General features: G+C 37.5%; 1 protein-coding gene across 1 annotated transcript; it reads right to left on the bottom strand.

Annotated features, from left to right (window-relative positions):
- Nucleotides 1–3,716: 3,716 nt before the first annotated feature.
- rps6kb1.S (ribosomal protein S6 kinase B1 S homeolog) lies at nucleotides 3,717–25,409 on the bottom strand (the record flags this gene model as incomplete). Its single annotated transcript, NM_001087466.1, is given in 15 exon segments — nucleotides 3,717–4,069; nucleotides 4,847–4,959; nucleotides 8,095–8,202; nucleotides 8,811–8,888; nucleotides 9,535–9,597; nucleotides 12,434–12,541; nucleotides 14,029–14,119; nucleotides 14,507–14,597; nucleotides 16,612–16,712; nucleotides 17,463–17,520; nucleotides 17,951–18,098; nucleotides 18,901–18,969; nucleotides 19,958–20,078; nucleotides 20,226–20,272; nucleotides 25,298–25,409. Coding segments are annotated over 15 exon segments (1,506 nt in total). The 3' UTR covers nucleotides 3,717–3,831.
- Nucleotides 25,410–26,283: the final 874 nt, after the last annotated feature.

Below are 26,283 nucleotides of genomic sequence, written 5' to 3'. Positions count from 1 at the left end.
CCAGCAGAATTCTGCACTGAAATCCATTTCTCAAAAGAGCAAACAGATTTTTTTATATTCAATTTTGAAATCTGACACGGGGCTAGACATTTTGTCAATTTCCCAGCTGCCCCATGTCATGTGACTTGTGCCTGCACTTCAGGAGAGTAATGCTTTTTGGCAGGCTGCTGTTTCTCCTTCTCAATGTAACTGAAGGAGTCTCAGTGGGACATGGGTTTTTACGATTGAGTGTTGTTCTTAGATCTACCAGGCAGCTGTTATCTTGTGTTAGGGAGCTGTTATCTGGTTACCTTCCCATTGTTCTTTTGTTTGGCTGCTGGGGGGAAAAGGGAGGGGGTGATAATCACTCCAACTTGCAGTACAGCAGTAAAGAGTGATTGAAGTTTATCAGAGCACAAGTCACATGACATGGGGCAGCTGGGAAATTGACAAAATGTCTAGCCCCATGTCAGATTTCAAAATTGAATATAAAAAAATCTGTTTGCTCTTTTGAGAAATGGATTTCAGTGCAGAATTCTGCTGGAGCAGCACTATTAACTGATTCATTTTGAAAAAAATTTTTTTTCCCATGACAGTATCCCTTTAAACAAGTAAGTAAGCTTGAATTACGGTCTATAATCTGCATGTTGTCATCATTTGTTGTTGGTGGTTTGAAATAAATACAAAGTGACAGACAAAAGGCTGTAAAATGGAAACTACTCAGACGTCTGTTTATAGCCTGTACAGAGGGGCCAGGCGACAAGCCCTAGAAAACACATTACCTCTATTACTGACCAAACACACACAAACAAAAGTAAAGCTTGCCATACATGTAAAGATCCACTTGTTTGGTGAGGTTGCCAAACTATCAGATATTTCCCCGATATTTGCCCACATTGAGTTGGGTTATTTTGGGCCAGACAATAACAACAATGGGAACACAGGCTGTAAGGGTGAAAGAACCATTAAACGATCCATGCAGCCACACCCCAACAGGATTTTTAACGTTAATGATTGATATTTGCCCGATTTCAGAACATACGAGTCGGACAGACCCATAAGTGGATAGACCAAGATGGCAGCTTTTATTGGCCTGTGTATGGCCACCTTACATGTACAAACTACAAAACAGTGTATGCATTGCTTTTTATACAATGCTAAATTATTATAAACAGTAGCACTCAAAGTTTGATCAAAATAGATCTAATTAAAAGTTTTAGAAGCAAATACGCGCATTGTAGATTTGAATTGAGAATGGGGACATTTACGTGACGACATTGCTTAACACTTACACTAACTTCGCTTAAATATCATTGTTTGTCCAAACTATTGATGGTGTAGAAAAGTGTCTAATAACAAGACATTGTTTTTTCTTTGCTTTACATTATTTATGAATTAAGTGTTCATTTTCTATCATTTAGGCACCACTGTGAAAGAAAGCATTCTTAGATGCACAGAACTTAGATGCACAGAACTTAGATGCACAGAACTTAGATGCACAGAACTTAGATGCACAGAACCTCAATCATAACTACAAAGCACACAATTTTCCATAAGGATATTATAAGTTACAGAGGAGTTTCATGACCATATAAAAACACGAAGGCCGAGTGTTTTTATACAGGTCATGGAACTCCGAGGTAACTTCTAATATCCTTATATTTTGCAACTGGGGTACTTTATTATAATACACAAGTTTCAGTGAGTCATGTGACAGAAATGACATCAGAAGTCACAGTTTTTAAGGATATAATTTACAGGATATTCATGGCTTTTGTGTATTATATATATATATATAAACAGACCAATTTATTGACAAAAAAAAAAACATTTGCTAAGAATTAAAACATTTAGGGCTCTGCATGAGAGTAGACTCAAACACAGCCTTTCTATACCCATTCGAAGCTTTGATTGGTCTCCTTGGCATTTTAGGTTTTGGGTACTTTCTTGCTATGGCTTGCATCCTAAAGCATAATTAATTCAGAATTTTTAAATTATATCTTACGATTTTTTGCTTCTCCTTGTACATCGAACATATCAACTCATGCTAATATTCATCTGCCAAAGCTACCAATTTCGAAGAGTTTAAAATTGTATAGAAAATGTTAAAGAAACAAGAACGCCTGATGTTGCTAAAGCACACAGCATGAAATAGGACACACAAGCATTAATCCTCCCAAGTTATATCCACACATTTCTTTAAGGCAAGCAAGGTAATTTTACCTTTATTTCTTTCTTTGTACCTTTAAGTCATACATACAGAATCTAAGTCAAGACCAGCATTGTGATAACATTGCCAAGGTTCAGCTTGTGAGACAGGTTTCTCTCATTATGGAAGACAGGAGTATAAAGGCCATGTAATACTTTTTACAATCATAAATTAGTCCCAGCGCTGAAAGTTCTTATTAGATGAACACTCAGAACAATGTTGCTGTGGTAGCACAGGAAACAGGAGGGGGGAATTAAAATAGGTTATTGGCAACCTGTGACCATCCAGACACTTTAAAGGGATTCTGTCATGATTTTTATGATGCTGTTTTTATTTCTAAATTACTGTTTACACTGCAAAAAATTTACACTGCAAAAAATTCACTCTACAATATAAAAATTAATTTCTGAACCAGCAAGTGTATTTTTTTTTTTTAGTTTTAATATTGGTGCATAGGCAGCCATCTCAGGTCATTTTGCCTGGTCATGTGCTTTCAGAAAGAGCCAGCACTGCTGGATGGAACTGCTTTCTGGCAGGCTGTTGTTACTCTTACTCAATGTAACTGAATGTGTGGCAGTGGGACCTTTATTTTACTATAGAGTGTTGTTCTTAGATCTACCAGCAGCTGTTATCTTCTGTTAGGGAGCTGCTATCTGGTTACCTTCCCATTGTTCTTTTAGACTGCTGGGGGGGGGGGGTGATATCACTCCAACTTGCAGTAAAGAGTGACATGACTAGGGGCAACTGGGAAACTGACAATATGTCTAGCCCCATATCAGCTTTCAAAATCAAATATAAAAAAATATGTTTGCTCTTTTGAGAAATGGATATCAGTGCAGAATTCTGCTGGAGCGGCACCATTAACTGATGCATTAAAAAAAAAAAAAAACTTTTTTCCCATGACAGTATGTATCCCTTTAAGGTACATGGATCCACATAAACCTCTGACCATAATGATCTTTCCTGTATATGCACTGGAACAGCAAAGTAGAAAATTTCAATTATAGAAATGTCAATGGATAGAAAGGTAATTATATATGTATTTAGATACCCATTTGAAGGTATTCCTTAAACACACTGGAAGACAACCAATTGGATTCTGGGTAAAACTAGCCCTATTTTAGTTCGGAACTGCAGGTTTGTGCATTTACATTAATGGATAGAACAACTCCATTGTATGTGATCACACAGCACTATTCAGCTAGTGTAATCAAGTGGTACTGTATAACAGTTTAAGTTGCTATGGCATTGGTGTTATCATGAATATTTATTGCCTCCAATCGGATCTATTTTGGACATAGATTTAGATGTGATGGCTACATGTATGCGTAAATGAATACTGTCAGCTTCCAACTTTGATAGGGAAAGAATTAGGTAAGAATCCACCAAATAAGTAGTCTCCAATTAGAGTTTCCAGTTTTGACCGAATTTGATTTTTTTTGCACCACGGATATATATGTATATATATATATTATTTATTAAAAATTAATGTACATTAGTCTTTTGAAACATTTCTGTGCAACAACCGATTCCATGATTTGCTTCCCCCAACAGGGTCTTTCGTGCCTTGTTATGAGTTATCGATTCTTGCTTTTTATTTTACCACCTATGTAAGTCAGAATACATCTGTAAATACTGCACTGTCATAGATTCATGCGTAGATGTTCAGGTCGCTTAGAAATTATGGGGTAAGCTTGCTTTTTATATGGCCCAGCATTAGATTGTCTGATTGGTAGCGGTGCTGAAGCTTCTCCGCTTACAGTCACATCCATTTGTTCCACACCGCCTGCTTCCATTCGAAACTCCCCTGGTGTCTGAGTGTTTGAGGTTCCAGCAGCTGTCCCTCTTGCCCAGATATCTCCAGCAGAAAACTTCACAGGGCTGTAAATAAAATATATTAAACCCATTAAAGAAAACTAGAAAAAGTTTTTTTTTTTGAGTTTTAATTCAGGATCTCTCTCCAGGATGCCTGCACCTGCAATTTGGCAAAAGAAAAAGATTTTTTTCTCTAGGGTAGAAATTCGTAAAGGATATTTGGCTCTGTGATCATATATTACAAAACTACTGAAGCACACAGAAAAACATGCAAACTCTTGCAAGTTGCTATGGGAAAGAAGGACCATTGCTGGAATATCTGGTATGAAAAATGCATAATATTTACTAATGTCTACACATAATGAATTGCAGCTCGACTATTACCTATAATTGCACTTTAAAACTTTAATACACTTTAATACATTTTGAAACTGCCCATAAAAGTGCCTTGCATGTACCTTCAAAATCTCGAATATATAAACCAGTAGAAAAACCAGTTCAAAAATAGTAAACCTATAAAGCTGGCTTGTGTGGTGCTAATGAGAATAGGAAGGGGCATTAATCTACTGAAGCATATTAATCCTAAAGCATTTAATGTACCACATTGCCACATTTCTTATTTTCTCCTTTGGTTATTTTCTCCTTTGGTTATGCATGGACTTATTTATTGCTTAATGTAACAACTCCATTTTAGCCAAAACTGTCTTAAGGAATATTTTTTTCTGCCTCTGCACCCTTTCATAGGAATAACAATATAACATACTGATAACTCAGGGGTGCTTAAATTGTTTAATCTTAATCCATTCAGAATATTTTCCAATAGTTCTTTGCAAGAATATTTACCTTACGGGTGTTCGAGGACTACTAATGAATCTGCGCGGAGAGCGAATTTTTGGTTCAAATGAAAACTTTTCTTTCACACTTTCAAGTACAGAGGGAGCCACATAGGTAAAACCCTAGAAAGAAAACCTGTTATTTTTTCACCCCACAGTTGATAAAATAACATTTATTTTACAGCAAGGAGATGAGACAAGATGCAGTAATGTAAAAAAAAAAGTACCCAATTTGCCTTTGTTGCTCCTTATCAAAGGTCCATTTTACTATTGCAGATCTACCGATCAAACCAGATATAACATTAAGAGGCACATTTATCAAAGGTCGAATTCATGCGAATTTTTTTAGCTCTATTAAATTTGAATAAACTCGAAAATTCGATTGAGGGGTTATTTTATTAAAAAATCCAATATCTAAATCTAGAACAAATATTATCGACCTGAAAACTCTAATCAAATTCAATAAGAATTCGACTAAACTCGCATGTCAGGAAGGCTAGTAACATGTCCAAATTGGTCCCCGGACCTCTTCCATTGACTTTTAAATGAACTCGGCAGGGTTTAGGTGGCGAACAGTCTAATACGAATTTTTAAAGGGGCACGGTTTGATAACTCTCTAAATTCTAATAGAGTTTGGATTATTCACATTTTGAATTTGAGAATTTTGACCTTAAAAAAAATCCAAAAATCCTAATTTTCAATTTGACCCTAATAAATCTGCTCCTAAATGACTCAGTTCTGAGTCTGCACTGGAACAGTTTGGGAGAATAAATATGTTACAGTGAACCCTTTTGAAATGAAAAATAAAGTGGTATAAAGGTGATACCTTTATTGGCTAACTAAATATAATCATAGCAAGCTTGCAGAACATTTTAGTTCCCTTTTCAAGCTGATTACCCTAAAATGTTCTGAAAACTTCTATGATTATATGAGTTAGCCAATAAAGGTATCACCTTTACACCACTTTTTATTCAGGTTGCCCTGTAACATTTTAATGGCTAACAGGGTACAACAACTTTACCTGGGAGAATAAACAGGAAGGGATATTTTATAACCTTCTGTGGAATATTCTTTAACGTCTCTGAGCCAGACAATTGTAGCACTATTTTAGACTTTAAGGGCATTTACTTTAGTTTACATTTTTCCAGAGAAAGCTCAGCAGACTAAAATTTCCTTCTGTAGTAATTTCACTTCTTTAACAAAATGCAGGTATGGGACTGGTTATCCAGAATGCTGGGGACCTGGGCTTTTCCGGATAACGTATCTTTCCGTAATTTGGATCTTCATACCTTAAGTCTACTAGAAAATCATATAAGCATTAAATTAATACAATCATGTACAAGGTACTGTTTAATTATTAAAGCAAAAAAGTAAATAATTTTTCAAAATTTGGATTACCATATGTACTTGAGTATAAGCCGACCCGAGTATAAGCCGAGGTACCTAATTTTACCTACGAAAACCGGGAAAACGTATTGACTCGAGTATAAGCCTAGACACAACTAAGACTGATGGACAAGCAGGTAATTGCACCCCCTGAAAAAAATAAATCAAGCCACGATGCTTAAAACGTTAATTCATCCTACAATGATAAAAAAAAACTTCTGGTAGATGAAATAGATAGACAGTTGCCTTACCGGTAAATTTGCTCCAACGGGACGGGAGAGCCAGGAAGCTGCTCCCTGTAGTAGGTGCCGAGCGCCTTCAAAGATTTTTCACCTGTGGGGCCGGGCTGCCCAGAGTTGTTAGCGGGTGGGAGGGGAAGCTGCTCTCTGCTGCTGGGCCCCTTCAAAGATTATTCGATTCACTGGGGTAGGGGCAGCCCGGAGATGCTGGCAGGCAGAAGCCGGGGATACTGTTTCCTGCAGCCGGCGCTGGGCCCCTTCAAGATTTTTTGCAGGGGGCCCGGCCCGGAGTTGTTGCTGTACGTCGCTGAGATGATGACGTCAGCGTGTGCACCACCCGCACTTCAGCTGGCAGCGCGCCACACACTCCTTGTGAAAAGTTCAGCGCTGCTGCTCCTCCTTCGTGGTGGATAAGCGCTATTGTTTCTGGCTGGGGGGGGGGGTGTTCCCTGTTGGCTCCTTGGGATCGGGGCCCCACGGATGGGTTGCGGGCCCAATCCGGGGTGCAGGCACAGCTACAGATCATGTGGGATACATGTTCTCTGCAAATTTACCGGTAAGGCAGCTGTCTTCTTAATATCTGTTTCACCTACCAGAGTTTTTTTTTACTGACTCGAGTATAAGCCGAGGTAGGATTTTTCAGCACATTTGGGTTGCTGAAAACCTCGGCTTATACTCAAATATACGGTATTTGGATAAAATGGATTCTATGGGAGATGGGAGCTTTCTGGATAACGGATACCATACATGTATATGACTAAATACTTAAAAAAAATTCAATTACATATTTTCCTATGGATAAAGGTATCAAAATGTTTATGTTTGATAATACAACTAATTTGGAAACCCTCATGTGTCTCCAGCACTAATACCAAGTATATAATTATATACGGTATATTAGAACAGCAAATCTGAAAATGGGTAAATACCGTATATACTCGAGTATAAGCCGACCCGAGGGTGGCGTGTGATTGCCATCACTGTTAATCTTTCGTATAACCAACAGAGGGTGCTGTGTGATATTGCCATCACTGTTAATCCTTCATATAACCAACAGAGGAGAGGGCGCTGTGTGATATTGCAGTCACTGTTAATCTTTCATATAACCAACAGATGGTGCTGTGTGATATTGCAGTCACTGTTATTCTTTCATATAACCAACAGAGGGCGCACTGTTATTCTTTCATATAACCAACAGAGGGTGCTGTGTGATATTGCAGTCACTGTTATTCTTTCATATAACCAACAGATGGCGCTGTGTGATTTTGCAGTCACTGTTATTCTTACATATAACCAACAGAGGGCGCACTGTTATTCTTTCATATAACCAACAGAGGGCGCTGTGTGATATTGCAGTCTCTCCCCAAGGAATGATTAAAAGTGACTGCAATCTCAGCTACTGCCCGCTGACCCGAGTATAAGCCGAGGTAGACTTTTTCAGCACATTTTGGATGCTGAAAAACTCGGCTTATACTCGAGTATATGCGGTAGGTCTTCTACCACAATGTATACCTTTACTAAAATTAGCAGTTTAAGCTGTTTCTGATAACTGAAATGTATATCACTACGTGTCACTTCACAAGGTACTTTACTTTTTTGCTGATAAAAATAATCTATTTTACAAATAACTCACCACAAACACCTGGTTGGCACTTTCGCTGAGAGTGGCATCATCTGGACTGTCCACAGGGGTCTGTCGTGTAAACTTTGAATCAAATTGGCTGACATCCTCTTCAGATTGCTTTGCAAAGAAAAAAATGACATGTTTGACTTAACAATAATAATGTAGACTGTGTTCCTATATCTTTTTAATGGACACTGGCCTCCTTAACCTGGTTGTACATTGTGCATATAATCTGGCCAAACAATTCCAACTACTGCACTCTAGTTTTAGAAAAATAAAAGTATTCTCATCACTAAATTAACAAGGCTTGTGCTGGACATATTTTCTGGCTATGGTTTTTGACTTTCTGAAAAGAATATAATTAAACTACAATTCCTGGTTCAAGCCCCGGTATAATGAACTCCTTATCTGTAAACCTGAGACACAGATTGCAGGAAGGAGAAAGGGCTTGTTTATAATGAGCTCAAATGTCTCAAATATTTTAATTATAGCAGAGTGGGAGGTAATTAAAAAAATATATTTTATATTAAATTACATTTTTCATTTTTAAAACTAGACAATATATGTCAAACAGATGATGTTTTAGCAAAAATATTATAAGTATGTTTAATCAAAACCAGTATAAAAGAACTATGAAAATGGAACTATGCACTATTATAGTAACTAATACATGCACTGTTTTACTCAAAGCACTGCTCCCAACCTTAATGAAACGGTTTACATACCAAAAGAGGTTTAAATGGAGGTTCCACCTTACGAGCCAGAAGATCATCCCAATTAATGTGTCTGAAAAAGGAGTGACCCTAAAACATTGAAAATATTGTTTACTGTCACCTTAAAGGCATTACGTTTCATTTTTCTTTGCAAAAACGTTATAATTTTCCCCCTTTTAAGTCTTTATGTTCAGATTAAATTTGCTTTGAATGGTTCTTTCACACCGCTAAACTACTGTCATTATTACACTAATGAAAACTTTAAAATGGTTGTCATTCCTAGTGATCTTAATGCATAGCTCCAAGCAAGATTAGCCAACAGGAATAGCAATTTAGGTATTCTAAATGCTATAAGATTATCATGCAATAATAGTGGACAGACAAAGCTTAATAATGTTAAGCCAACTATTCAGATTCTGCTATTAAAGCATTGCAAAATGCCTCTCACTCTCTCACACCTCACACATACAAAACTAAAGCAGCCCCATAAATGGCAATATGTAAAGTCTGTCAATGTCATAGAACACCAGGCAGAAAGCCTCCGAATCACAAAAATAACTAAAGCACAGTGGGTTTAAATAACAAATAAAAAACCAAGTCTTAGCAAAGTCTATCTTTGCCAAAATTAGTACTTTCCCAAAATATCAATGAAATATCACTCATAAAATTGATACAAGCATGTCAGACTGTACTAACCATTCAAATGCTTACCAGGCAGACAAATTGTAAATCTTACCTGCACATCTCCAGCATCTCCAACTCCTGCTCCAAGACGAGATGCAGCATTTCTTTTTAGCAGCTATACCAAAGAGAAACACACACATTTTAGTGTTAGAATTGCAAAAAGCCAGCTGTATAATTTTAAATGAGACATTCAGCCACATGCCTTTTTATTTCTTTTTTTTAATTAAGAACAAACTTAGGTTTAGAAAAAACACATTATTAAAATAGAATATATACAATGAATAATAACTTATATCAGCTGGATAACTATATGGAGGTATACACCAGAATATGGGACACTTGGATACTAAATCTCCTCTATATGACCACTAACCAGGCAATGAGCAGAGTTCCCCCTTCCCTTTTCCATAGGTCACCCTATTGTTCAAAGTTTGGTACAGTAAATGTATTTCTAGGAAGATGATTAACAGATTGAGGAAGTTTCATGTTTTTTGGCCTAGACAGCATAATGTGTTATTTCTTATTTTTTTTCTAAAAAGTGCTAATATGAAATCATGCCCTCCAATTTCTATGGGGTTTAATTGTTATTAACAAAGGCTTATCATAAATTATTTTTTATATTCAAAAATGCTTTTAGGGATTTCATCACGTTTTTGGACTGGGATGGTGCTGATGCACACCATGACGACTTCTCCTTCCTCTAATCTAGGGTACAGCATTGGAAGGGATCCCTTAAATGTGGAGTGCAGACTAAAGCACAGTTGGCACACAGATATCAACCCAGGGCAAACCCTTGTTGAGCAGGATACTTGTTTTGAGAACAGTCCCCTTCATTAGCTTTACATAGGAATATTGCTTCTCCCACTGAAGGTGTGTGTTAATAAAGACTGCACTAAGTTTGAGGGTGAAAATTTCCTATAATTGTGCCCCCTTAAATAGCCGCCAAATTAAATTAAATAATAATTAAAGGTAACCAGTAACCTAGACATAAAACGCTGTAGAATAAAAGTCCTTTTAAAGGGGTTGTTCACCTTCAAACACTTTTCTCAGTTCAGTTGGTTTCAGATTGTTCACCAGAAATAAAAACGGTTTCTCTGTTTACTCTGTTTGAGGCTGTTTTTCTAATATTGAAGTGTAAAGTTTTATTTTTCATCTTCTAAAGCAGCTCTGTAGGGGGAGGGGGGGTCACCGACTCTTTAATTGTTCTAAATTGATACATTTAGTTGATACATTTGTTATCTTTGTCCCTGCTGAGCAGAATCTGAGTTTCATTATAGGCAGCTGTTAGAATCGATACAATTGTTGCGAATACTCCAGAGATGCTGCTGAGAAATGTATCAACTAAATGTATCAACTAAATTAGCAAATTGTAACTGATCAGATGCTCCTGGATCACTGAGTTGCCAGTCTAAGCATTAGACTTCAATTTTGGGTAAACAGTAACAAATAAAACACGGAAAAGCAGTTGAAAAAAGTCTGTTTATGGTGAAAAATCTGATAACTCAAATGAAAAAAGTGTTTGAAAGGTGGACGAAAAAAGTGTTTGAAAGGTGGACGACCCCTTTAAAGATAAACATGAAACCAACATTTTTTTTTTTAAATTAAAACATCCATTAATGAGATAAAGGTATTTAAAGGGGATGTAAAGTCTTCCTTTTAAGTTAAAGGGATGGTTCACCTTTAAGTTAAATTTTAGTATGCTAGAGAATGGCTAATTCTAAGCAACTTTTCAACTGGCCTTCATTTTTTCTCTTTTATAGTTTATAGAGTAATTTATATTCATTCATTTATATCCATATCAATAAATGGTTGCTATGGTAATTTGGAACCTAGCAACCAGATTTGGAAAATTGCAAACTGGAGAGCTGCTGAATAAAAAGCTGAATAACTCAAAAACCACAAATCATAAACAAATGAACCAGTTGCACGTTGTCTCAGAGTATCACTACATATCTCTACAACATACCAAAAGTTAATTTAAAAGTGAACAACCCCTTTAATAGGAAAACTTTACATCCCTTTAAAACCTCAGTTCATGCCTCAGATATAGAGGCAGGGCATTTAATTACTTTCACTTTCCTTTCTGCACTTCCTAGATTAACTTGCAAACCCTAAATTCTCCCCACCATCTAATTGTCTAGCCTGGACATAGGCATGTGTGCCAATTCTGGCACATAAAACGGGATTTCTTGATTCTCGCCATTAAATTCATTTCTCTGTAGTCGATAGGGGGACACAGGGAACACTGGAGTTAAGGTACACCCTCCAGGAGGCAGGACACTTTGAATTTTATTAAAGGGGTGTTCCAGAGGGTCTGGCTTAACCCCAACAACCAAACCTTATCAGGTTGTACCAAAGAGACTGCTGAACAGGTAATATCAGAATAAAATCTGAATAACAACTGCATAACAGGTAACTCGGGAAAACATTCCATCATGAACCAACATGGTCAACATCTCACAGAAGGAGGGGACGCCCTGTGTCCCCCTAGCGACTACAGAGAAACGGATTTAACAGTGAGCTTAAACCCAGTGTTCCCCGTGTCCCCCTGAGATGACACAGAAATAAGATTTTGGTTTTGGGATGATGCACAGCTTGCCTTAATAACAGTGCCCACAAAATGGCGTCTGCCTGCCTGCTGTGATTGCAAATTCCAAGACTGTGTGTACACTATATAATTATTTAAATCTGAAGCAAACAAGATTGAAATAGTTATATAGTGTACACACAGTTAATTTTGCTTGACAAACACCAAAGAAAAGAATTTGGAATAATTTCTAGATTGACAGGTCCCCTTTAACCCGCAAAGCATTATTGCTCAGCAACAACATCGGTAGAAATATATTAAGTCTGGGAAGATGCTGGCTGGATTGTCTGACTTCATATTAGTCCTGGGAAGCTAAAAGCACCAGTAAGGCAAATTTACACATCTTAAATGGTTAGATAGCTACCTTCTTAAGCAGATCTCTGGCTTCTTGAGTGAGGTAGGGAGGCAAGTTTAATTTACATTTGAGAATTTTATCAATAGTTTTCTTTCTGTTTTCACCAGAGAACGGCGGCTAAAACATAAAAAAAAACAGTTCTACAGTTAGCAACAATGCAAAGAACGGCTGTACAGACGACAAACTGAGCAAACATAGAATAGAAAAGGTACAGTTAACGCTTTCAAAAAAACCAAAAAAAAAAAAACCTCCATGATGATTTAGAAGCAATTTTGCATAGGTCTTCCATTTCTCTGACAAACAGAAGGGCTGTGCAAAGAAAAACTTAAACATAATAATGAGCAATTTAAAAAAGAAAATCCCTCACTTTAGTGGGATTCTTGAAGCCTCCCTGTAACACTGAATCAGCCACAACAAAAGACTACATACCCTTACCTACAGAACCATGCCCTTTCTGTTTCCTTGTTAGGGAATTATAACAGTAGAAGAGCTATGAAAGCTAACAGACAGAGAATCTAAAAGACATTGGCCGGGTAGAATAGGTTAAAACTAACTTGAATCAGCTTATTTGGCGAATAAAGGCAATAAAGACTTTTAAGCCAGTTTTGTTAGGTTTCATTTTAAAAGGGTCACCCATGTTATTATATCTATAGACAGGCAATATAAAAGAAATTAAGGTATAGTGGCCTTAAAAGGATTCTGTCATGATTTTATGTTCCAGTCTTTATTTCTATATTACAATGTTTACACTGCAAATAATTCACTCTACAATATAAAATTTCATTCCTGAACCAGCAAGTGTATTTTTATTTTGTTTTAATATTGGTGTGTAGGCAGCCATCTCAGCTCATTTTGCCTGGTCGTCATGTGCTTTCAGAAAGAGCCAGTGCTTTAGGATGGAACTGCTTTCTGGCAGGCTGTTTCTCCTACTCAATGTAACTGAATGTGTCACAGTGGGACCTGGCTTTTACTATGGAGTGCTGTTCTTAGATCAACCAGGGAGCTGTTATCTTGTGTTAGAGAGCTGGTATCTGGTTACCTTTCCATTGTTCTGTTGTTAGGCTGCTAGAGGGGAAAAGGGAGGGGTGATATCACTCCAACTTGCAGCATAGCAGTAAAGAGTGACTGACGGTTTTTCAGAGTACAAGTCACATGATTGGGGCAGCTGGGAAACTGACAATATGTCTAACCCCATGTCAGATTTCAAAATTAAATCTAAAAAAATCTGTTCTCTTTTGAGAAATGGATTTCAGTGCAGAATTCTGCTGGAGCTGCACTATTAACTAATACGTTTTGAAAAAAACACAAACTTTTTTTCCCATGACAGTATCCCTTTAACAAAAGGTTGAACAAATATTGTACATAAAGGGTTAAAACTTGGGATTTAGGAAAGAGTTGGCTCCCTAAACCAACATATTATATACTGTTAAGTATACCACTGGGACCCCAATAGTTATACTTATATAGGGAACCCTAGGTAAAAAGACCACCAGATATCAGCATAGCAAACTAAATAGCCGTTACACATTCTAGGCCCTTTAGAGGAAAAGCATATGTTAAAAGGTCACTGGAGGCAAAACATGCATAAACAACAGTGCACCTACTGCTCCAGTCAGCATGTCATACATCAAAGCTCCCAGGCTCCACCAGTCTACAGCACGGTTATGACCGCTTCTCATTAAGATTTCCGGTGCCCTAGGAAAATTAAACAAATTAGCACTTATTTCTATAAAGCAAGTTAAGCCATAGTCATACATGTGTTCATATTTAAATAATTATTTTTGTTAAAGGTTCAAAGGGAACATGCAACTACCAGTCTATAGCTATAATTATTGAAAAGCAGTGCGTAGATTGCTGGCGCTACATAAATAATGATGTATTTTTTTCTGATTTGCAAATTTGTATCACAACAAACACAGGAGATGAAATAAGCAATAGGAAGCAATCTAAAGTGAGCCAAAACATGAAAAAGAATCAAACAAATCATTGATTGTGGATACCCATTACAATAACATAATATTTAGGTTTACTATTTACCTCTAATTTCTTCTATGGTAAATAGGACACACATTTAAGTCTTACATGTATTCGATTGTTCCACAGAAGGTGTGTGTGACTGTGCCATCATGGATAGATTCTTTACAAAGGCCAAAATCAGTAAGTTTCACATGCCCTAAAAGTTTAAATAAAACGTGTTAAAATGATCCAGCATGTATAGCAAGAGAAACACATATTATATTAAAGCACTTCCTAAACTGGAGCTGGGGAAAAAATTGACATGCAGCTCAAAATATAAAGCTAATAATACTGTATTTAAATATGTTTATGCATTAAATACTAGAGCTATCTATAAAATAACACACCCATTATTGTGGTTATAAATTACATTAAAGCCATACATTAGCAAATTCAATTATTTGTAAAAATGTGTATTGTATAAGGCTCACTCAGAAGTACATTTCACTACTAGGTAGAAATCAATGGGGAATCTGCACAAAATTTAAGAGATACTGAATTAGACTTTGGCTTACAAGAAGAAAACGAACAGCTAGGAAAGCACAGAAAAAAAATTAGACCATATATTGTGGCTAGTCTACATAGTAAACTGAATTTATTTCACACTACTTAAAGGTATTCCCTTAAAAAGGAGCAATGTGGTTCTGGCCAAAATAAGATCCTTGGTTGGTTGGTTGGTTTAGCTTGAACTGGTGGCTTGACACACAGCATATTGTTAAATGTCATGGCATGGCAGTTGCGATTACTCACTTATTTAAAAAGAGCTGTGTATGGCGCTGTGACCGTGAGCTATTTCAGGGTCACAAACCGATTATAGCTAAAATTAAATTTTGCTAAATTGGCTGGCAAGTAGAGCATGGAAGTCTTTCAGTTTAGGAAGTCTTTCATTTGTTTCATGTGGCAACTGTATGAATACAAGCTATGACAGAACATCAATATGATTGTTACTTAGCTGGCAAAAATATCAGGTGCAAATGTTGAACTGTGTTGAGTGGGGCAATTCTTATATAAAACAATTATATTTGTATTCTGTTACTTTTTAGTCTAGCAACATACAACAAATTAAGGAAAAGCCTTCCTTTAAATCAAACTGAAAGATAAACAGTCAGACTGCACTGCTGACTGCACACTCATCAACAATGTAGCTGATTCTGGTCTATTTAAACAAGCTGACAAATTGTTGGGAGGAATTTAAAACAATAACGGTAAACCATCCCATCAGTTTGCTAGGTCGGTTATTCACTTAAAATAGACTGTAGCAATCATCTGAGGTGTCAAAAGACAACCTTTAATTAAAGAGATACTGACACCAGAAATTATTCCTTTTACATCAATCATAAAATTGGCTGCATGCTGCTTATAATTTTGCCATAACGTATTTATTTGCCCAATGCATTACCTATCTGTCTCCCTGTGTTTGTCTATGCGGGGGCTGCCATATTTGTGCAGCAGGAGTCCGTTAGCATCAGAAACTTTAACTGACAGGCTGAGATGGGACAATCAGGTTTAGGAACTTCAACTAACAATTGCTTACAAAAACAAAACCTATGCAAAAAGTAGTTTTTTGGTGTATCACTTTAAGATTGTGGGGGGGGGGCAATGGGTATAGTGGTTATTATAGTTAATAATTTAAAAAAAATCTTCTACAGCAATGTTTCCCAACCAGTGGCTCATGAACAACATGTTGCCCCCCAGTGGCCTCACAAAGTGGCTTATATTTGGATTCTTTGCTTGGAGGAAAGTTTTGGTTGCATATAAACCAGATGAACTGTCAAACAGAGCCCTGCACAGATACAAACTGGTTGCCAAGGGTTACGTCCAAATGCCAATGTTATACACTCTAAATGGCTTGTATGATATTAGCCTTATATGACAATTTGTCCTGTGTTCTGTATGCATGAACAGTAGCTGCATCCAACTGTGCGCATAATTGCAAATTTGGTCCTTGGAATGCAGTTACGCGTTTCCTGGTTGAAATAAACCCTGTGTGAGCACTAAAAACAGATGCAGTACACAGCTGCTCTTTGTATGGACCCACAGTATAAAAGCTGAGACTAGTAGAACCTGCCAGCAGGTTATCAGAGGGTTATAATACTCCTTAATCTCTTTAATTAAAAGTATAAAATCATTCATGCAAATTATTTAATATGAACTATTTACTGTATTTCCACCTTGAAGATTAAGCATGATGTTCTCTGGTTTCAAATCTCGATAAATGATTCCTTTCTGATGTAAATGTCCTAAAGCCATTGAGATCTCTGCCAAATAAAAACTGGAAAACAAAAACAAAATTGACTTGTGTTGCACAAAAACTGCATACATAGTAAAGTTTATTCATAGTCCAAATTAATTTTCCAGGATTCTTTGACATCTGATATTGTGCTGAAAGATTACACAATAGCAAACTGCTAACGTGATGCAAAATAAATTAACATTCTCGGTCTGAAAACTATAGGCCTGATAGTTGGACATCAGTATTAGGAATGCTTTTGGAGGGTAATAAGAGATAAGATATGTGAAAAAGTGGCATTGGACCAGCATGGTTTTTTTAATAGATCTTTCCATACAAATTTAATAGTCTTTTATGAGAAGTGAGCAGAAGCCTAGACACTGAGGTAGCAGTGTATGTGCTTTATTCAAATGTTGCTAAAGCTTACAATACAGTACCAAAGAAAGTTAAAGGGGTTGTTCACTTGTAAATTAACGTTTACTATGAGTGATAGGCTCAGACAATTTGCAATTGGTTTTCATTTTTTATTATTTGCATTTTTTAGGTATTTATTCGGCAGCAACCTGGTTGCTAGGAAAAGGTCCTTGCAAGTGGAAATGATTACAATTAAGAGGTCATTATAGATATATATTAGGGGATCATTTTGTGCCACAGAAATGAACAAGGGGCAGATTGAATATTTATTTTTTTTATTTATTTTTTTTATTTTTTTTTAAAGGCTATGGTGTTTTTTTGCGGTGAGAGCAGTGAGGTTGTTGAATGCTCTACTGGGTGATGTTCCCTTTAACTTACCAGGCTGTGTCCTCCATAAATATCCCTTCTCTTTCCAGCTGCATGAAGAGTTCTCCTCCTGTGAACAAAAAAAAAATACATTACATTATTTATACCAAAACTTTCAATCTTGAGTAATAGAACACACACAAAAGCAAACTGGCCAAACTATGATACAATTTAAGACATTAAAATATATATTTCAACAACAGATTTAATAATCTTTAATTTTGGGAGCTGTTTTTCCCATAATTTTTAGTTCTCTGGATATCAGGTTTCCAGATCCCATATCTATAGTTTTATTACCAAATCAGCTAAGAAAGCCATACAATCCAGGATGGACAAAAGGGAAATCACTTTTTACTTTAAAATTTTGAAATTCTACATAAAACACAGAACAAATCTTCAACAAAAAAAAAAAGAAGAGGGTAGAGGCTCAACAGGAAGGGCAGAATAGCAACAGTAGGGTCTACTACCCCAATGGAAGATAAGAAAGTATACAAACTGACCGCTAAGATACTCTAGGATGAGGTAGAGTTTTCCACCAGTTTGAAAGGCATAAATAAGATCCACAATGAAAGGATGCTTTACTTCTTCTAAAATATTCCGCTCAGCTTTAGTGTGAGCTGTGTCTTTAGCATTTCGTACAATCATAGCCTAGATGATAAAACAGCAGAAGTAAAAAAAAAAGAAGAAAAAAAACATAGTAACAGCAGATTCTTGATATACTTAAGAAGTTAAAAAGGAGCTCATTATTTATTCTAGGTGAATGAATAATGCAACTGAATAGTCAGTTTAGATGAGGGTTTCACCTTTTGATGGATCACCTAGAAGCTAAATAAAGTTTACTTTCACCACACCTTCATTGTGGTGTATTAATTTACTCAAGGATGCATCACTGGAAGCCACAGTAAACAACTTTATGTCCAGGAAGATAGGAATATGGACTGCTTAGACAGAACAGAACATATTCTATTAGAAAGAGAACAACCTTTACTGAATAAATCTAATGTATTACAGCACAATGCATTAATATAGGCATGCAGACAGTTTTCAAGGCATTGTTTCCCTTTATATACTGTATACTTCAAAAAGTGTACAGCCAGCAAGCTCGGAAATCAATTCAGTAACTGGTAATGGATCTAAGCTAACAGAAGACTACACCAGACTTGTCATTGGAGCCCTACCATGCATCAAACAGTCCACATGTTGCTGCTTTGACAGATGAGTAACTGGAGCTCTGCATCAAATACTTCTTTATGCCAACTCGGCAGCACAGTTCCTGTTACAGTTACTCATCCACGTGCATGAAAACAGAAAAAGCAGTGGATTCAAACCCAAGGTTTGAAAAACCAGTGCATAAAATGCATTGTTGTGATCAATGTATCAAACGCAAACAGTAATTACTGAAATTAAACAATTAATTCTGTATTTTGCAAAAGTTTAATAAAATCCTTACCTTTTTAAGCACTTTCATTGCAAAGATTTTTCCTGTATGAGCTCCAATTACTTTCCGTACCTGAAAAACCTATTCAACACATAAAGTCTGAATAACTGGTGTTCCCCATTGAGGAATATTATACTTGCAAACAATTTAGATCAATTAATTAAAGGCCAAAAATATTTGTTTTAATCACACAGATTCTAGTCTCACCTCCCTGCTTAGCAGTACATTCGTTTTTAAATAAAGGGGTTCCCAGAATTTACTGCAGAATGATCATTATTTAAATAGAGAATTTAAATAAACACCAATCCCTAAGCCATTTTACTTAAAAATCTGAACAAGAAGTACCAAAAGGCAGAGCTAATGGAGTTATGTTTGGGAGTGTTGGACTGCCATTGTCAACTGGTCACACGTTACATATAAGCAACAATGAATTTAAACAAACATCCATTATTTGAAATATGAATAGTAAGATGAATACACCAATTCAATTGCATCTGACAGAGCTCAATCATGATCCATCATTTGGGCAACCCTGTATTATAGGGGTGGTTAACTCTTCAACTAGTCTTCGTTTCCTCTTCTGCATACACACATTTTCTTGCCTATATCCGCTCTGTGCAGCTCCAACAAGACTGACACTTGGCCTGTCAATGTTGCTAAGGGGGTTTACGCATAAAAGGCTTTCCTCTACCCCGATAAAATCAAACTGTGGAGGAAATCGAACAAATTTGCTACCTGTGCCCTAAGTATTTTGGACTAAAAGCACTAGAAGGTGAGGATTCAGAGTCAGTGCAAAGGGTACTGTGCTTTTTCTATTGTTTTAGAATACATTTGCATAGAAAACTAAAGATATGATTTCTTTTTGATTATCCATGAGATAATGTATAAAAGTTCCACTTATATATCACGTATTTATCATTTCACAACGGTTGCTCTAACTTTCTGGTTTACATCGCTAACCTAATCTGCTGTGTTTTAAGATTATTTAATAATAGTACGGGAAAAGGTGCCTTTGCACCTTGAAAAATCTGCAGTCCAGCCTAAAATATGAACACTATTAGAAACTTACCTTCCCATAACCACCTTTCCCCAGTACACGAAGAAGCTCAAAACATTCTGGTCGTATCTTCTCTGGACCTTTGTTCACACTTATCTCTGAGATCTCAAACTTTTCACAATGCTCCATGCCTCTGCAAGAGAACATAAACTACCCTTTAAAATGGTACGACAATTTTATAACTGTTTTTAAGACAGGTAAATTATCTTTGCAGAATTATTTTTTCTGGCAATGACTACTTTTAACAGAGAATAAATCTCAAACTTTGATACAAACTTACAGTTCATAAGATATACTCCCATGGTCCATGAACTCAATAAAGGTACCCTGGAAAAAAAGTAAAAAAATTAAATGTTTTGTGATTCGAAAACACCCAATGACAATGAGATGGAGTTTGCCTTTAAGTTAGCATTCAGTGAAAAATATAGGCATAGATAAATTTACAAAGACAGCCAAAGTGAAACACTACCTACAGTTCATTTAAAGTTTTAATGTGGTTGGTCAGCTTTGTGTTATGTAGTGTGATTGAAGTAGAGAGTATTTTGAGACAATCTGAGTTGGTTTACATTTTCTATTATTTATGGTTTTTAGCCAGTTGCTAGAGTCCAAATTACCATAGCAACCATGCACTGATTTGAATAACAGAATGCAATATGAACAGGAGAGGGCTTAATCAGAAAGACGACTAATAAAAAGTACAAAACAGGAGGGTTGTGGGTGCACTCCTAAGGCCATATGAAAACATATTTAAATACAATAATAATTTAAAAAAGAAAAACAGGGTTTTTTGTTACAAAGTTATGATCATAAAATTGATAAGCCGCCATACCACGTCAAGGTAAACCTTGGCGGTCCCTAACTTGTTTACCTGTGATCAAAATATAAAAGCTTGGTTTCAATCTGTGGACTAGATCCTCCCCCCCCCCGCCACTTGCATATGCGATTGTGAAGAGACTAAAATTAAGGCAAAGTAAAGTTGTATATATAGGTGCAAACGTGTGTGGATGTGTGCGAGTATAAGTACAGGTGTGGGGATAGATGTAGGAGATGAAAAAGGAAAAGCTTAATGAGGAGTGTAATGTGTGTAAATATGTGCAAAAGTGTTACCTAGTGATAGGTGCAGCAGATATGAGTGTCTCACAGGCGTTGATTTCAAATAAAAAGGCTATAGCCTCCCCAGCCGCTAGCATTTGTGGCTTTTAAGCCGCATATGCAGGTGGCGGGGGAGGATCTAGTCCACAGATTGAAACCAGGTTTTTATATTTTGATCACAGGTAAACAAGTTAGGGACCGCCATATGGGGTTTACCTTGACGTGGTATGGCGGGCTTATCAATTTTATGATCATAACTTTGTAACAAAAAAACATGTTTTTCTTTTTTTAGACAGGGGATTATTGTATTTAAATATGTTTTCATATGGCCTTAGGAGTGCACCCACAACCCTCCTCTTGTACCTGAAATGTAGCCGGAAGCTGTGGCTGAGCTTCATGTGGTTAGTGCACCCTCATACCCACCCCTTTAAATTAACAGTGGCCCTATGTCCTTGTTGTTTTTTATTAATCCTTGGTTTGGACAATTTCTCTCCCTTAAAAGCCACAAATGCTAGTGGCTGGGGAGGCTTTAGCCTTTTTATTTGAAATCAACGCCTGTGAGACACTCATTATATCTGCTGCACTTATCACTAGGTAACACTTTTGCACAGATTCACACACATGATTGAAAAATTGCTCAGACTTGACAATTCTATAACATACGAAAAGTCATGAATGATCCACCCATTTAAAGTGCCCACAGTGGCCACAATGGGTGACAAATAAAATTTTTTACAAAAGCCATAAAAGTTTAGTAAAATACCTCAGATAATTACCATTAAATATCTTACAACAGGGGTTAAGGTCATATTTATGGAGGATTTTGTGTACTTTTCTCAAGGCATCTGTGGCTCTTGTTTAGAAAAACAAACGAGTGGTACTTGGCTGGGAAGCAGGGCACTGCTATTTTTTTTTTTTACTTCTAAGATATCCTTGTAGCCCATGATAGGAATACTTGAAACTAAATTCTGATCTAATCTGAAACTATGAAAGACTACTTTGTGCTTAATAAAGTTATACTGTCATCTGGCAAAATCTCTTTTCTGCTTCACTGACAGGAGCAGTTCAAACAGCTGCTCTGGTAGAAATAATGCCTCTCCTGATAAACACTGAAACAATATTTATAGCCATGATATTCAATTACCAGGAAAAATTAAAATGGCAGAAATATCAAACAGGTAACAAAAGGTTGGGGACCCCTGCCCTAATGGGTATTCCTTTTAAATTTACACAAAGTATGATATAGACTGTAATATTCTCAGAAAATTTGCAATTGGACCTTTTTTATTTTTTGATATGAAGCTCTCTAGCTTGGTTGCTGTAGTCAGATATACCAGCAACTATTAAGTGGTTTCCTCAACAGAGAGGAAGATGAATAGGTGAGGGCCTGAACAAAAAAAGAAACATGTTATAAAGAGTAACCAAATCATTATAGCCTCTCAGACCAATAGTTTTGGCTGCTGGGATTAGTGACCCTTATTGGATAGCCTGAAAGACTCAGAAGGCAGTGGCAGCAAATAATTCCAAATTATAAAAAAAAAATGCAGACCAATTGAACAGTTGCTCAAAATAGGGCATTCTATAACATTCTACAAGCTAATTTAAAGGTGAACCGCCCCTTTAATTACATTTTATTCTGGCTTTAATATCTGTCCTTGACTACTGAATTAAACCCAACAGTAAATCTGGCCACATGGTGAGATCTGCTCGTTTGGCAATATCTGCCTGATTTGGCCACTAAAACCACTAAAATCAGAAGCAAATGGTCCAAACATACAGAGTGCCTATGGTAACTTATCAGACACCCGCCAGGATTTTCAAACCTGCCCGACAGATAAATTATCAGTCAGGCAGGTCCTCCCAAGAGTACCATACATGACCTGATAAGCTGCACACCCAATCAGTACAGTTACTCTGCACTGGTAAAAGTGTTGTGCTTGATCTAGAAACGATACTATAGTTTACATAACTGTGCTGCTCTGTGGTAATGGGGACAGCCATATAGGGCAATGACAAGGGTCACTTTGTTACCCACATTAAAGAGCGAGATGATTAATACGCAATGCAGACAATGCACAGCATTTTGCTTGTTTTGTAGTCACACCTGAACGCGGGCAACAACATTACCCTTATGTCATGTTCCTTAGGGCAGGAGCACACCGAGTGGATCATTCACTTACATTGTCATGGCAAAATCTGCTCATTGCAGCTCCACACAGGCCAACACTGGGCCAGTCAAAGAAATTACATGAAGGGTGAAAATGACAGTGGCTTCCTTCACATGCATAAAAAAATGCAGTTTGAAAAAAAGCAATGATCCACTCAGTGTGCCTCAACTCTTAAAGGGGAACTATCCCAAAAATGAAAATTTAATACAAGCTTCCTCATACTGAAGTAAGAAACTTTCTAAATACAATTAAATATTCTGCATCATTTCTGAAATAATCCAGTTTATGTTCACTATTCCTCTCTCAGCATACGTTTCTCTTCATTCTGTCTTAATGCAGCAGTTGGGTGTCAGATTACAGCAGATGTATTAGAGCTCACTCAAACAACTGATTCCAGTAAAAGAGTGAGCTATAATACATCTTTTAGGCAAAAGGAGCCCCCCTATAAGATATATGGATCTAATTGTCAATTACTATCTGACACCCAACTGCTGCATGAAGACAGAATATAGAGAAACAGATGCTGAGAGAGGAATAGTGAAGATAAACTTGATTATTTCAGAAACAGCAGAGAATTTTTAAATGCTTTTATTTATTGTCTTATATCAATAAGCTGAAGCAAATATTATTTTCATTTTCGCGATAGTTCCCCTTTAAGCTGAATAGGGCAAAAATGTTTACACAGCAGATAACACAGTCCAACACCTCCAGAGTAAAGAGTGTATCTAACACAAACTATAATGTAAAAGGAATAGGCTAGAATGAAAAGTCGCCTGCGCTAATGCACACACGGCAATGAGTTTTCTATAGTTGCCCGAAGTTGCCTCACTGAGTGTGCATTAGTGCAGGTGACTTTTCATTGTAGCCTATGGGGGAAAACGCTGAGGCAGTTCGGGGAGATAGTCACTCAAAAGACAAGGCGATTAGTCGCCAGGCGACAAAATCTCCCCGAATCTCCTCGTGTGGACTAGCCCTAAGATTCTGTGAGATTTAGTTGCTTCTTCTTCAGGCAACTAATCTCTTCTAAATGCCTTCCCGCCAGCTAGAATCTAAATCGCCTGATGTTTCCTAGTGAGGCAACTTCGGATGACTTCGGAAAACTAAGTGTTCCGAGTGCCATCCAGGCCGACGATTTACATTTTAGCTGACGGAAAAGCTTTTCAGGGACATTAGTCGCCCGAAGAAGAGGCGATTTGTCGCTGGGCGACAATCTCCCCGAATCTTAGGGTGGTGGACAAGGCTACTGGGGGAAATCTACTTCGGGCGACTAATTTCCTTTTAATGCCTTAACGACAGTTAGAATCAAAATTGCCTGCGGGATGGCACTTGGAACGATTCGTTTTCCGAAGTCATCTGAAGTTGCCGCTACATCGGGCGACTTCGAAAAGCCGACGCAATCTAAATGGCATCCTGTCTGCGATTTAGGGCAGATTCAGGAAGATTAGTAGCCCGGCGACAAGTCTCCTCTTCTTCACGGCGACTAATATCCCCGAATCTGCCCTTGTGTCTCTGCCCTTACATTCTAGCCCGCGGGAAGGTAGTTCGGGGAGATTAGTCGCCTGAAGAACAAGCGTTTTGTAGCTGGGCGACTAATCTCCCGAAAAGCAGCGTGTGTCTCTGTCCTAACAGGATTAGATTTACAGCCCTGTGCTGATAAATGTGTCACATCGATTGTGGCAGGGACTGATGTAAATGACGATACATTTCTATAAAGCGCATGATGGAGGTGCCTACTATAAAGACGTTTTGGAACTCCCTGGCTGGATTTATTTATTTTTCAAGTTTACTTGCAGCACAATATGATGACAATGTGACAAGTACACGCTTGCCCTGCTCCACTTACAGTTCTAATGGAGTTTCCCACCTTGGCAGTTCCCTGTATAGTAGAGGTTAAAGCAGCGTATTACACTAGATACTTACAGCAATATAGGGACGTGTAACTATGTTATTGTACGTATTTAGCAGGGCGTAGCGCTAGTCCAGAGACAGTTGAAGTCATGAAAGTCAGATAACAAGAGGAAAGTGGCAAACAGGGAAGTAAGAGCCGAAGTGGCTCCCAGGCCTCTACTACTCCAAGTAGGTCTCCCCTTACCCCGTCCTCCAGTTCATCGTCTGATATCGCGTCCTCCGGCTGGTCCAGGTCAATGTCAAACACCCCAGCCATTGCCTCGGACGTCTTCTGCTTCCCCGCACCCCGTCTCGGTTCTCCGTTTCCCCGCCTCATGGACTCGAACATAGAGCCACCATTACCGGACGTAGTAAAGCGACGGCGCTCCCAAAACGTAACCCCCCCCTCCACGCACCTTCTAAAAACTGCGCATGCCCAAAAGCAGCACGTACATAGAAGGCGCTATAGGGGAGTTCTGTCTGTGTTGTTTAATAATAACTGACTGTATACGAGATGCAATTATAAAGACATGAAAACCCATTCTTCATTTATTATTGTGCGACGCAAGACGACTGCTATGAGACATTAACGTAAAGCGTAATCTAGCGTGGGGGCGCATGTGCAGTTCCCTTGTTAGGGAGCAGGTTGATGGCAGTGTCAGAATCGTGTCATTTGAAGGCAAAACAGTGCAGTGTTTTAGATGCGTTTGTGATTCTACAGAGAGGAATGAAAACATGATTTGAAATAGAAGATGACGACTCCTTGTCCCTAACGATCCTTAAAATAATTGTTCAGTGTCAAAATAAAAACTGGGTAAATAGATAGGCTGTGCAAAATAAAAATGTTTCTAATATAGTTAGTTAGGCAAAAATGTAATGTATAAAGGCTGGAGTGACTGGATGTCTAACATAATAACCAGAACACTACTTCCTTCTTTGCATTTCTCTTGGTTTACACTGATTGTTTACCCTGGTTACTAGGCAGTAACCAATCAGTGACTTGAGGGAGGCACATGGGTCATATCTGTTGCTTATGAATCTGATAAATACAAAACGACTCCCAAAACGACAAACGCAGTGTGTTCCCAATCCAGCGATCACCAGGCTCTCTTCCACCACCAACAATTATAAGTTTCAAAGTGATTTGAGGAGGGAAAAAAACTGAAAAGTAATATAGTGTAGCATTTTATA

Source organism: Xenopus laevis, chromosome 2S (genome assembly GCF_017654675.1).
Source record: "Xenopus laevis strain J_2021 chromosome 2S, Xenopus_laevis_v10.1, whole genome shotgun sequence".
Lineage (NCBI taxonomy): Eukaryota > Metazoa > Chordata > Amphibia > Anura > Pipidae > Xenopus > Xenopus laevis.
The sequence above is the reverse complement of the archived record's forward strand: the minus strand, read 5'-3'. Positions and strand labels throughout refer to the sequence as shown.